This window comes from Zonotrichia albicollis, chromosome 1, assembly GCF_047830755.1.
Source record: "Zonotrichia albicollis isolate bZonAlb1 chromosome 1, bZonAlb1.hap1, whole genome shotgun sequence".
NCBI classification, from domain to species: domain Eukaryota; kingdom Metazoa; phylum Chordata; class Aves; order Passeriformes; family Passerellidae; genus Zonotrichia; species Zonotrichia albicollis.
Genome location: NC_133819.1, coordinates 54,212,056 through 54,225,707, shown reverse-complemented (window position 1 = coordinate 54,225,707; position 13,652 = coordinate 54,212,056). Strand labels below are relative to the sequence as shown.

The window sequence follows — 13,652 nt, the reverse complement described above, 5'->3', positions numbered from 1 at the left end:
TTTTGGAGTTCAGACCTTGTTTTGACCTGAAGTCTCTGGATGAGAGCACATTCTGTCGCTGTAGAGGGACTTCCCTGTGTTTTAAGAGCTGTGCCAGCATTTACAAATACAGCTTTATTACTATTGAGATAGGTTGAGAATGAAACAAAAGTGTGGGGAAAATAGAGATCCACTAAAACTCTAGCACGCATGATTTTTTTTAAAGTTAATGAAATTGCTACTTTTTGTGCTTGTGTTATTCTCATACATTAAACTATGTGAATTAGCTGTCATAGAGCCCCTTGGTGTTGGTGAGATGCAGAGATTTGTGTTCAAACAAGCAGTCACAGGACTGAGACAGCTACTCCAAATATACCAAATAATTACATTTGTAGGCAAGTTGAATCTTTCCACTCTGTCTAAACTAGATTATTTTGGTTTCTGACTTAACTGAAACTGGGTATTTTTAGATCTTAAGTTTGCTTGCTTTTCCTGTAAAAGTACTCTAGCTAATCCTTGCTGCTGTGTCTTAACATTTAAACTGGAAATCCTTCAAAAGTCTGTTTCCTTCCCCTCCAGCTGTCATATCATGTTTTCTTATATGGTGTTGATTCATTGTGGCTTCCTTTTTCAATTCTTATAGTAAACTATCAAGAATTCTTGACACGTACTGTGCCACTAAAAGAAAATTCTACATACTAAAATGCTGCTTCCAAATGGTGAAGGATTTCTTTGCTTAATTTAAAAAAAAAAAAAAAAAAAAAAAAAAGAGATCAATATAAGTTGTGGAATGGTTTCCAGTGAAAGAGCAGGTAGCTTTCACTAAAGCAGAACTGAAATTAAGTCATTAAATATGTAGGAATTTGAAAAAAATCCATTTTATCAGTTCATGTGGGAGAAGGAAAAGAAAGCTAACAAAGAAATATTTTTCTTCTAGATTTTTCTGTTTGATACCTGTGAATTTTCTGCAATCCAAAGATGGCAGCAAATAAACCTAAAGGACAGAATTCGTTGGCTTTGCACAAAGTCATCATGGTGGGAAGTGGTGGTGTAGGAAAATCTGCTTTAACACTACAGTTTATGTATGATGAGGTAAGAGTCTGTCATAGAAATGATCTCAGGAGGTACCTGCTACATAGTGTTGTTTAAGTTACATTTGTAGAATTATTTTCTGAAAGGGTCCAAATGTAAGTAAATGATGTGTAAATGACGTGGTATGAAATTCAGCAGTTAAGTGTGACAAAACCATGTTTTGACATTACTGATTTGCCCTCTAAAGGTACATGTGAAGGTAAAATTTGGCATTTTTCAGACTTCTCAGCTGTTAGATACTCTGTTATATTACTGGAATATTTTTGCATTGATCACTAGACTTAGTACTTGGTTATTATAGCTCAAAGCTTCTTCACTTAGATGAGTTGCATGGCACCTGAAACAGCCAGTTTCCTCCATGTTTTTTTGTGCTGGTGTTGAGGACAGGAAGGAAAATTAGTTTCTCTTTTCCTTTTTTTTTTTCCAGTGGAAGTCATCCATTTTTGTTAAAAGTCAGAAGCTAAGCATTCAGTGTACTTTAAAAGTAGATACAAAATTTATCTAAAGTCAAGATTGCCTGATTTCATAATAGAACGCAGACAGATGTTGTGCTTGAACCAGAAGAAGTTTGGGTCATGCACACACTGATGTTTTGAAATAACCTCTACATTTCCTTGTAATGGCTGAGGAAAGCAAAAACCTAAAAACTGTTTGGGCTGATGAAAAGTCTGCTTTAACTACGAGTTGCTTGAGTACTTAACAGGGCCTAAATGCACAATGCTTAGTTATTAGTTACAGCTCTCATTTCATGTTTGCTATATCCAGATGCACAAACAGAAGCAAGTTTCTTATAAAGGCATGATTTTCCATCATGAAGGGTTTTTTTTCTAGTTTGTTGAAGACTATGAGCCCACCAAAGCAGATAGCTACAGGAAAAAGGTTGTTCTGGATGGGGAAGAAGTCCAAATTGATATATTGGATACAGCAGGGCAGGAGGACTATGCTGCAATTAGAGACAACTACTTCCGAAGTGGAGAAGGTTTTCTTTGCGTCTTCTCTATTACAGAGCTGGAATCCTTTGCAGCAACTGCAGACTTCAGGTAAGTTACAACGCAAGATAATAATTCTAATTACACTGAGATGATTGAAAGTGATTTTTGTGTGTGTGTGTGTTTTGTAATTTCCTTTTGGTGGTCCAGACTGGATTGCAGATCTTACTGTTGTCACATAATGTTTTGAACAAATGCCTAGTCAAGCCTTTGCTATCTGTAGAACTTTAGATGTCTTAGCTGCTGTGTTTTGGAATACCAGAAAGGCTATTGCCACAGAACAGACACACAGCAACATTCAGAAGATAGCTGCCTCACCATGGTCTCAACCACAGACTGCATCATATTAAAACTCTTATGAAAGTTATAGAATATTATACAGGTTGGACTATATTGCAGGTGTTTAATTTCAGTTGAGAGAGAAAACATTTAAATAACTCATTACTGTATTTTTATAAAAGACAAAAGATAATAGAAAACAGTTTTACCAGTTCCAAGTGTAGTGAAATAGGAAATATTTGAAATAGGAAATATTTGAAATAGGAAATATTTGAAATAAAATTAAGGAAGCAAATATAAAAAAGAGTTATCTGCATCCCATTGAAATTAGTCTTCTTGGAGATGCTCTCACAGTTCAACTTAATTAGCCTTAAGTAGCAGCATATGTTTAATATCTAAGGGAGGAGGAAGAGGTATGAAGAGGGGAGAAAGTAAATTTTTCATCTTCTGGTGTTTTTAATTTATTTGTGTTTCTATATATCTGTATTTCTATGTTTTGAGAGAGCGAAGAGCAGGTCTTTTTTGTTTGCAGGCTTATGCTGAGTACTGTCAGTCATGGAGGACAGTTTAGTACAGTTCAATTCCCCTAGAGTGCAAAATAACATTCAACTGTGTTTAAAATCATGCCAGTGCTTCAAAGTATACAATCTTTGGCCTTAGAAAATGGCAATACTGCAATGACAATAGTTTTAAATACTTGAAAACTTGTTTGTTAAAATTTGGGCTTGCTTTCGGTAGAATTGTTCTGGCTCTCGTAATGTGCGTTTTTTTTAAAGTTCTCAATTTCAAACTGGCACATCATTAATTAGATATTTCTTGTCTAGTCTTCAGAAGGGGCTCAAAGGACAATATGAATGTCATCATCTGAATTGCTGTTAGGTTAACTTTTTACATTTTTGTAAAAATGTCAAAGTTTGTTTGGCATCTGTGGTGGTCTATCCCAGGTACCCACCAAAGCCCCTCTATATCTTCCATGCTCAGCTAGACAGGGAAGAGAAAATACAATGAAAGGCTGATGAGTTTAGGACAGGAAGAGTTCACTTACTGATTGCCATCACAGGTAAAACAGACACCGCTTGGGGAAAGGAATTTAATTTATTGCCAATCAAAATCAGGGCAGAAGAATGAGAAGCAAAACTAGCCTTAAAAATGCCTTCCACTCCACCCCTCCCTCCTTGCTGGGCTCTATCTTCTCCTTCCCAATGGTGCAGAGAGACAGGAAATGGAGGTTACAATCAGTTCATCACACATTTTTCCTGCTGTTGCATCTTCCTCAGGGAGAGGAGTCCTTCTCTTGCTCCAGTGGGGAGTCTCTCCCATAGGAGACAATTCTCCATCAACTTTTCCACTGTGAGTCCTTCCCACAAGCTGCAGCTCACTGACTATTCTAGCATGGGTCATTTTCTATGGGCTGCAGTACTTCAGGAACAGACCGCTCCAGTATGGATCCCCCACAATTCCTGCCAGTAAACCTACTTTAGCGTGGATCCCCCTCTCCAGAGGCCCACAGATCCTTGCCAGGAGCATACCCCAGCATGAGTGTCCTCCATGGACTGCAGACAAATCCCACCTCTGATGCCTGGAGCACTTCCTCCCCCTTCTCACTGAGCTTAGTATCTATGTAGTTGTTCCTCTCACATATTCTCACTCCTTTCCTCTCTGAGTGCAATTGTACCTGTACAGTATTACTTATTTTTAAATAAGTTATTACAGAGGTGTTACCATTGGCTTGGCCTTGGCCAGCAGTGGGTCTGTCCCAGAGCCAGCTGGCATTGGCTCTGCCAATAATGGACATTGGGGAAGCTTCTGGCAGCTTCTCACAGAAGCCACATCTATAGACCCATCACTAACAAAACCTTGTCACACTAACCCAGTGTAGCATTGCCTGGGTAACTAGTGTTGCAAGCTACTGGTTTTTACCAGAAGTCTTATTTACACAGGTACTGCCATGATGCACTGAGTTTTCATCTGGTCACCTTCCTGATCCCCTGGCTATTCCAACTACTTTTGGATAGCTGCAGACTCTGTTAAAACATTTGCACTGGATTTGTGTGGAAGAGGAGAAATGTTGCTTTTTATTTATACCTCATACTAAATGTGGTGTCACAGTCTGCCTCAAGTGCGCAGTTAAAAAAAAAAAATTATGGACTATGTGCAGTTTCTCAGCTCTGTCAGTAGGCTTCCTGCACAAGACTGCATTCTATTCAGAGGTTTTTGTAATGTGGGCATCCTGCTCTATACCAAATCAATATCGATTACTTAACTGTCTTCAACTTCTCTCCCTTCAACTTTAAAGTTGGTCTCACCTTAGCCACCAAAAGATATTCATTTCTCTGTGCTTTTTACAGTCTTTCAGGAATTGCTCTATGATAAAGGGCTACATTTCACAACTAACTTTATACTCCTTTTTTCATAGACAAAATACAGAATGCTCTTCTTTTGAGACAACTCTTCTTCCTGATAGTATTAATGCATTTTCAATTAGAAGAAAACTTTCATTTTTTTTTTAAGTGTTGAAGACTTGAGTACCAAACTATTTGTGGTATTGAGTTTTATTTATAGTATTAAACCTGTCATCTTAGCAGTTAAAACAGTAGCAGGGTCCGTCCTTAAAAATCTGATGTATTTACAGCTTGTGTCTGTACACAGGTATGTGTACAGACATACCTGCATATATTTAAATGAAGATTTTATATATTTAAAAGCAGAAATTGAATATAATTGACTTGAGAAAGATTCCTGAAAGGAAGAGATTTTCTCTTGATGTGCTATGGATCATTTCATCAGCTTTAAAATGGCACATTTTGTTAGGAAACAATCAGCTGTTAATCTGAAGCTTGGATATAGCTTAAAAATGACCATCAAAACCAGTAATGTAATGGTAGATGCTCGCAAATAACACAATAACACTGTTCATGGAAATTAATTATTAATATGAATTATCACCTAAACCAGTCCTGTTCTATTTTTTCATTTTTTACTGACTCAACTGCTTTCTTCCTCAAGGACTAGCTGTCTGTCTCTGTCTTCATTCTGTAAAATGTCATAATGAGGTTTAAGACTTTCCTGTTATATAAACTACATAATAGGAATAAGTGGCTTTTCACTGTAAGATGTGAAAGTATTTAGTCTGAGTTCTTCTTTATGTGTTCTAAGAATGGTACTCTATGCAAAGCTTAATTTTCTTTTCCTTTTTTTTTTTTTCCTTCTTCTCCAGGGAGCAAATCTTAAGAGTAAAAGAAGATGAGAATGTTCCTTTTTTGCTAGTTGGTAATAAATCAGATTTGGAAGATAAAAGGCAAGTTTCTGTAGAGGAAGCAAAAAACAGAGCTGATCAGTGGAATGTTAATTATGTGGAAACTTCTGCAAAAACACGAGCTAACGTTGACAAGGTAATAACTGGCCTCTTAAACAATCTGTTTATCAGTTTTTATTTTATCCCTCTTTTTCATGGATCGTACTCCTTATGTTTTTAATTTTAGCAATAGTTTTGTGGAATTTTAATCAAATACTTTTCTTCCTTAGCTTGCCAGGAGTGCATGACTAGGTGACTCCTTGTAGAATAGTGAAAATGTTAGGCATAACACATTTATCCCATTCTAAACTGCAAGTAATCATTATTATCCAAGACACAAAAGTCCTTATAAAATTTTCTTGGGTCAGCTCTTTTGGCCTAGACTTCATACTGCATTTTCTGTAACTAGAGGAGGGTCTGCTTCTGAACAGGAAGAATACTTCCTGATCCTCATTATAAAAGCAAATAAGGGGGAGGGATTTGAGCCTTCCCCTACCCTCATTTAACCATCTGCCTCTTTGTATGTTGTTTTGATGAAGACTGGATGAACCCAAAAAGCTATGAAAAGCCCAAAAATGCCTCATGAGTTTTCAGAGATAAAACCTGGTTCAGAACCTCATAAGAATATTTTTCTCCAAGGAAAGAAAATTCTGCTTAGTTGTGCTTCAGCAAGAATGCAAGGTCTTGCAATTCAGAATAACTGTCAGCCTTGCAGACTGTAAGAGTCACAGTTGTGTGGCAAAAGAAATAAGTAGGTTTAATGCAATGTGCCAGCCTTTCAGAGCTGTTGACAAAGTTGATCCCCCCTTGAATCACAGGTTTGTGCTGGAAGGAACCTTAAAGATCATCTAGTTCCAACTGCCCTGCCATGGGCAGGGATACCAACCATTTGATCGGGTTACTCAAGGCCCCATCCAACCAGGCCTTGAACAATTCTAGAGTTAGGGCATCCACAACTTCTCTGGGCAACCCTTTCCAGTGCCTCACTGCCCTCACAGTAAAGAATTTTTTTACAATTAATCATTCAAATCTCTCCCCTTTTCGTTCAAAATTGTCCCCACAAGGGTCTTAGCACAAGCTGCCCACATAAAAAGATGCTGTCTTTTTTTATACACCTTCTTTAAGAACTGAAAGGCTGCAGTAAGGTCTCCCTGGAGCATTCCCTTCTTCAGTTTGAACAACACCAGCTTTCTTAGCTTGTCTTCATAGCAGAGCTGCTCCAGCCCACTGGGCATCTTTGTGGCCTCCTCTGGACCCACTCCAAGAGATTCATGTTTTTTCTTGTGCTGAGGACCCCAGACCTGGGCACAGCACTGCAGGTGGGGTCTCATGAGAGAGTAGAAGGGGACAATCACCTACCTTGACCTGTTGGCCAATCCTCTTCTACTGCAGCCCAGGATATCACTGGCCTGCTGGGCTGTGAATGCACATTGCCAGGTCATGACCAGCTTTTTATCCATAAAAAGCCCACAAGTCCTTGTCTATAGGGCTGCTCTCATCAAGTTCATCTCCCAGTCTGTACTGATGTCTGAGTTTGCCCTGATCCAGATGTGCATCTTGCATTTGGTGAAAAATTCTCTAATGTGAATCCATATATATGGGCTGTCAATTGCAGCAGGAGAGCTGTAATGCAAATTCTCTTTTGCAGTAACTGTTGGTTGTGTCCTGTCAGTTATCTTACTGAAGAAACTGATTTTTCAGTACTATAGTGATTTACCCTACAGTACAGCAAAGAGTTCTTAATCAAGTACAGCACTCATCCTCATTGTTGAATAAAGCCCTATTTTTTTTTGTTGTTATAAAAACTAACACATCTTTTGGTTTTGGTCAATAAGTGCAGTTAACAGCCATCTATTACAGTTGTAAAAATCTTTCAAATCCACTTCTTTATTGTTTAGCAGCTGGGGAAAAAGTGCATAAAATATCTTTTTTCAGTAGCTCTTGGGTCAATAGCCTTTGCATATACATGGAGCTGATGGCATAATGGATCCAGATTAGTATGTGTCATATAGATTTGTGGTTTGGCAGGCCATAAATGAGACCTTGTTGGCACCAGTGAATACTGTGTATTCTTAGTTGCTTGAAGCATATGAAGTTTTGGAGTTTGCTACACAAGCTTGGGGTTACTTTTGTAATCTGGTCTCTCTGAATTCCAGAATACTGATTTTACTCACTTGAAAAACCACAGCCAGCTTCCACTCATTTTGGCAAAGGTGACCCACTAAACATTTTCTCAGAAGGTTATGTATCCCAGACAGCTAAATACTGTTGTACAGTTATCAGTACTTAAGCAAGCTGACAGTTGCATCTTGCCATTAGCACAGACTTAAATACAAGCAACTTAGTGCCCATTTAAAAATCTAAAGGCAATCTCATTTCTTGATGGAAATGTTTAGTTCCATTGATTTTCTTTAGATTTGATGTGATGAAGTTGATTCTTTTCCTGCAGTGTAATAAAAACCTACTGAGCTCTGTAGAGGAGCTTTTCAGTCCATGTTTCACAGAAATGGATCAAATCCCTTGACACAGATGTATTGCTTAGTTCAAATTTCAAAATATCACAGAATAATCTGAGTTGGAAGGGACCCACAAGGATCATTGAGTCCAACTCTTGGACGAATGACCCATATAGGGATCAAACCCATGACCTTGGTGTTATTGACATCATGCTCTGACCAACTGAGTTCATGTCGGGGCTGAAAAGGGAAGCCTAGAGCACTTGGTACTCCCAGGTAGTCTGCCATTCAAGTACTAGCCAGGCCTGATCCTGCATAGCTTCCAAGGCAGATGAGATTCAGCATTCTCAGGCTGATAGGGTATCTAAAGACTCCTGAGAGAAAAGTTTCTGAATTGCTCAGCTGATTTCCTACAGTAAAATTATAAAGATGTATACATACTGTTTGCTGTAACCTTCTGTAAATCAAGTCAAGATCTGCTGTTGAAATTAGTAAAGTAGCTTTAAGTAGTCCAGTCATAAAGATTTAACTGTCTATCAGTAGAATCTCTCTTACCTGAGTCAGTGGTGTATCTCCAACTTTGTTCTAAACCATTTGATGAAAGTGAACTTTGTGTACTTTAAGATTGTAATGTGGTAGCTGCAGCTGAGATTCTGATGTAAGAAATTGTATTGGTATTACCAATATTTCCGGACAGGACGTGCCTTGGCTTGTCTGGCCCCATTGGGTGAACCAACTAGTGGCAACTGTGGTGTTTCACCCCAGAGACACTTTTGGCTAGCTGTAGCTTGCAGCTGGGTGCATGGAGACAAGTCCAGTCATGCCGGGGCTCTGGTGGCAGTGGGATGGAGCTTCCTCTCAGGTTTCCCTCTGCCAGAGAAGCTTTAAGGGCGGTAGTGAAGGAAAGGAGTTGGTTCTGCAGTAAGGTTTTGATCCAGAGCTTTGATTCTGGCCCAAAGGCCTCTGAATCCAGCAACTCCTCCAACCGAACTCCCTGACCAGACCGTGTGGTTGCTCACCCTTTTACCCACTTGAGGGGAGGAGGGAAGGGATAGGGAGCACACCAACTAGGTACAGGAGAGGAGGTCTCAAGGGACAAAGGACACCTGGATGGCCCAATGCTCCCCCAGGGGTAGAGGGCATCTTTTGAATCTGCCCAATTACTCTACGCCCTTCTGGAACTCCAGGATTGACAGGCAGTGCTCGACAGGGGTCAGGGTGGGGAAAGGAGAGGTGATGGATGCACCTGGGAGGGAACCTTCAGGGGAGAAACTGGGATTCTGGGCTAAACCATGAAATCACACTGCAACAAAATTGTTTATGTAGTTGTATGTTTGAAGACTTTGCTTTAAAGGAAATGCTGGCTATTTTGGTTTTTTTCCTCTAGTCACTTTGTGCTTAGACTTGCATTATGGAACATACCATACAACATACGTGCATTTCAGTCTATGCTACTTCTCCATTAATAAGTTGCTAAAATTGGATGTTGCACTTTTCAGCCTTTGCAGCTCATGACTTAAAATATTCAAAAGGTAAATTGATTTCCTTAAGTTTCTTCAGTAATATGTACATACAATGTCTGCAAATCTTGGCTGGTTATGAGACCCTTCTTTCAATTCGTGTTTAAAATTGCCTGAAGAATTCATAAGCGAATATCAGAAGACAAGGGAACATTATGGTGCTGTGAAACAAGCAGGATTGCATCATATCAACTTGACCTTCAAAACCTGACAGATTTTTTGAATTAATATTTGTTTGGTCAACCTGATTGCATGTTATTGATTCAATTCACAACAACTGAAGTGGATGTCAATGATAGCTTAAATTAACACGTCTGTCATTTGTTTTTGCATTTATCATTTTATATCTTTTTCAGGTGTTTTTTGATTTAATGAGAGAAATTAGAGCCAGAAAAATGGAAGACAGCAAAGAAAAGAACGGGAAGAAGAAAAGAAAAAGCCTAGCTAAGAGAATCAGAGAAAGATGTTGCATTTTATAATCAAAAGCTTGGATTCCTTTCCTACCCTGACCATACTAATAAAAACCATAATTTATAAGCATGCCATTGAAGGCTGAAGTGACTGAAATTACCCTAACATGTTGGAAAATGTAATGTACCACTAAAAGCATGATTTGGAGCGGCACTGAAAGTCAAATTCACTGAAAAAAAATTATGTGGCTTCAAGAGAAGCAAAGTTCAGTCCATTTCATATTTGCCTACCTTCTCACATTTCTTCTGAATGTAGTGTTTCATAGGTAGTCTTTTCTTTAATAGTGAACAAGAGGGGCAAAGTATTACTTTGTGGGTTCTTATAAAGCATACTTTTTTATCACTGGTATTTGTCAATTCATCTTGTCTTTTGTTGCCTTGAAAATTACAATTGTGAACATGATACCTAACAAAGCAGTATGCAGCTGTTTTGCCATGGAGTTATGCAAATTAAAAAAGAATAATGTATATGTGAACAGCTATGTTGAGGAAAACTATATGTGGTTCTGCATTACCTGATTAACTTAGAAGAGCGATGTAATCTTTTACATTGAAACATTTGAATATGCCTTAATTTTAAAACCCAAACATAGCAGGTTGCTTAATCAAGGGTGTATTTTCAACTCTGTTGCATGGAGACTGTCCCTATGCATCAGTGCAAGACTGCCCTCTCTGTGGAGCGCAGTTACTTGGATGATTTCACTCACTAGCTGTCTGCAAGCAGTGTTTGTTCTTTAAATGTGTGCCATACTCTGGTAATGTGAATAATACAGAGCATATTCTATCATCTGTAACTTGGTAGACAATATGGTATCTTAAAACTAAAAGGTCAGAATACACATAAGACTGAAGTCATAAGCCTATGGCACATAAAAGCCTGGAATTGTTTAAAATTTAACATGCTGGTACCTTGAAACTTCCCTTTTGCACATAGATTTTTGTCTAGATGTTCCTTGGGTTTTAACTCCCTGGAATTGGGTGGAGTGGGGCTGATCTAGTAGCGCTTATATGTTTTGAGTTAAGATGTTGTCTGGGAAATTCTGATTAATTTCTTTTATGTTCCTAATACTTAGCTATTGGAACATGGTGTGTTATGCTGAAGCTCTTTGCAGGTTTTGTACTGTTTAGTCTATGTTGATTTTCAAATGGGGAACAGTGTAGCTACTTTTTCTACTTAATGTTGATATCAAACAATTAAATGTGCTTTGCAATACAGAAACCTTTAACATGCACATCCAAAATCCCCAAACAAAACATACTGCCTCAGTTGCTTCAGAACAAGAAGAATACTAGCACATGGTCAGTGTGCTACATCTTAACTAAAAAATATACCAGAATGTTTGAGGGTTTTGGACTCCTCTGGGGTGAGACAGCCTAGATTAATTCCACAAACTGTTATACTTTTTATACATGTATAAGCCTATAACTGACAGTTTAAAATGTGCTCAAGAAAACTAGGTAACAAATATTTAACTTTAATGCTAACAGATGTTTTAGGGATTCAAGTCTTAGGAGTTACATTTGTCATGTTCAATATTTATCAGTAGGAATTTTGTATGTGCATTTAGTAGACTGCCAAGTGCAGAATAAAAGTTACTCATGTAACTGGCAAATATAAGCCAGTCTTCATCTTAATGTGTACTCATTTGGGTCTATCTAGCCAGGGAGTCTAACCACTAACATTGTGACTTTGCTTTGGAACCTGTATACTGGGAACTGAGGTGTTATGAAGCCACTGGACACACAAAACTTGTCTTGGCTGATGCCTTATCCTGTCCTTTTATTTGCTATTTGAGCCATTGAAAGATGAATAAACTTCCATTTTTCTAGAATACTTGTGCAGTGTTAATTGATAACTGTATTACTCATAAACATAGCTACATCTAATACCAATTGTCGAGCAGTTAAACCTAAGTACTCTAGAAGATTGGTTTATGTGCATGAAGAAAATTCTACATTAAACCAAATTAGCCTGGTAAAAAGCCACTTTTTAAAAACTATGTATGTGCTGCCTTCTGTCCATAGGTAATTTGCTTAGATGTGACAAGACTACCTGAAAATGAGCAACAAACTGAGGTAAGCTTGTTCCAAAATTAGTTTTCTAATAGAACGGAAAGTGAGATTTAAAAAAATAACAAACAACAACAGCAACAACTAAAAACCCCGAACAAACAAAACCCTAAATTAAAAAAAAGGACAACCTACATAACTTTTAATAAAATAAAAATGCTTCTAAGTAATTTTCTTTTTGCATGCTCAAGGAGAACCGAAGTGAGCTTCCTCAACCTGCAGGGAATACAGCTAGCATCATGTATTACAGGATTTGGGTATATCTTGAGAGGGTCATCCAAAGTGAGTGTTACATTTGCATCATAGGAGGAGTGTTTTGTTTAGCCTACTTGAGTGACTGAAATTCCTAGGTCTAGCTGCTCTGAGTGCCTCTGTGCCTGAGGGCACTTTTTATCCCCTATTTCTTCAAGAAGCTGAAGACACTCTCATCCCTGGCAAGATCAAAGCTTTCCATGGTAGTTCCCTCCAGTTAGCCTAATGCTGGCAGTACTGCGGCTCACTTTTGTGAAATGCAATGTTTGGTAAATCTGCAGAAGAGAGAGATGCCTTAATTTGTAAAAAGCTATAAAGTTGAGTCTTCTGTTATGTATGAAATCAATGCTGAATTTTTATGCTAACTTTATTCTGTAGCTTTTCATAGCTTTAGAAACACAATTGACTTTCAAAAATGTTGGCCAAGAAATCTGTGGTGTATTTGGTAATTTCTGTAACCTCCCACTGACTATACAGTAGCTTAACAATAGCGGTGTCTAGCAGTTTTCTTTGACTGTTTCGCAGTAGCATGAGGGTGTGCTGGCAGTCCCTTCCATTCATAGAGACCTTGTTAACATCACAGTAGCCTGCAGAATGATGTCACCATGATATTTTCTGAAAAATCCCTTTGCCAGGATTTCTTCTTCTGGGAAGCTTCAGCTTCTCCATGTTTTGCTGCTCTGGAATGTGGCCTGGAGATTGTTTATCCAAACATGTGAATTGTTTTTAATTAATGACCAATTACCATCAGCTGTGTCAGTCTCTGAGGAGTCAGTCACGAGCTTTCTTTATCATTCTTGTTATGCCTTCTGATGTATCCTCTCTTTATTTAGTACAGTTTTAGTAGAGCATTCTTTTAATATCATATCATAATAAATCAGCCTTCTAAAAACATGGAGTCAAATTCTCATCTCTCCTCTCACCCTGGGGACCCTCACAAACACCACCCTACTGGCAATTCCAGTGGCAACCATAATGCAATAAAATACAATTCATATCTGAGACTTGTGCTCACTGTAGTTGTGTAATAGATAAAATCTTTTTATCTATTAATATGTGAAATGGGCTTGCTGAAAATCCTGGGCTCCGTTTTGGGACACCAAGTTTTTCAGTGCCCCTATGAAACTACAGAATCAGGTTATTCTGAGTTGGAAAAGGACTCACAAGGATCATCAACTCCAACTCCTGGCCCTGCACAAGACATCCCAAGTCACATCATGTGCATGAGAGCATTGTCCAAACATATCTTG

General features: G+C 38.3%; 1 protein-coding gene across 2 annotated transcripts in view; it reads left to right on the top strand.

The window, feature by feature from the left end:
- The window catches only part of RALA (RAS like proto-oncogene A), a 30,238-nt gene extending 18,326 nt beyond the window's left edge, over window positions 1–11,912 (top strand). For both annotated transcript variants that reach the window (XM_005486998.4, XM_005486999.4), the window contains exons 2-5: window positions 917–1,071; window positions 1,903–2,111; window positions 5,557–5,731; window positions 9,967–11,912. In XM_005486998.4, coding sequence (XP_005487055.1) covers window positions 958–1,071; window positions 1,903–2,111; window positions 5,557–5,731; window positions 9,967–10,089 — 621 coding nt within the window. In that variant the 5' untranslated portion in view covers window positions 917–957 and the 3' untranslated portion in view covers window positions 10,090–11,912. The remainder of the gene's footprint in view (window positions 1–916; window positions 1,072–1,902; window positions 2,112–5,556; window positions 5,732–9,966) is intronic.
- The last annotated feature ends 1,740 nt before the right edge of the window (window positions 11,913–13,652 follow it).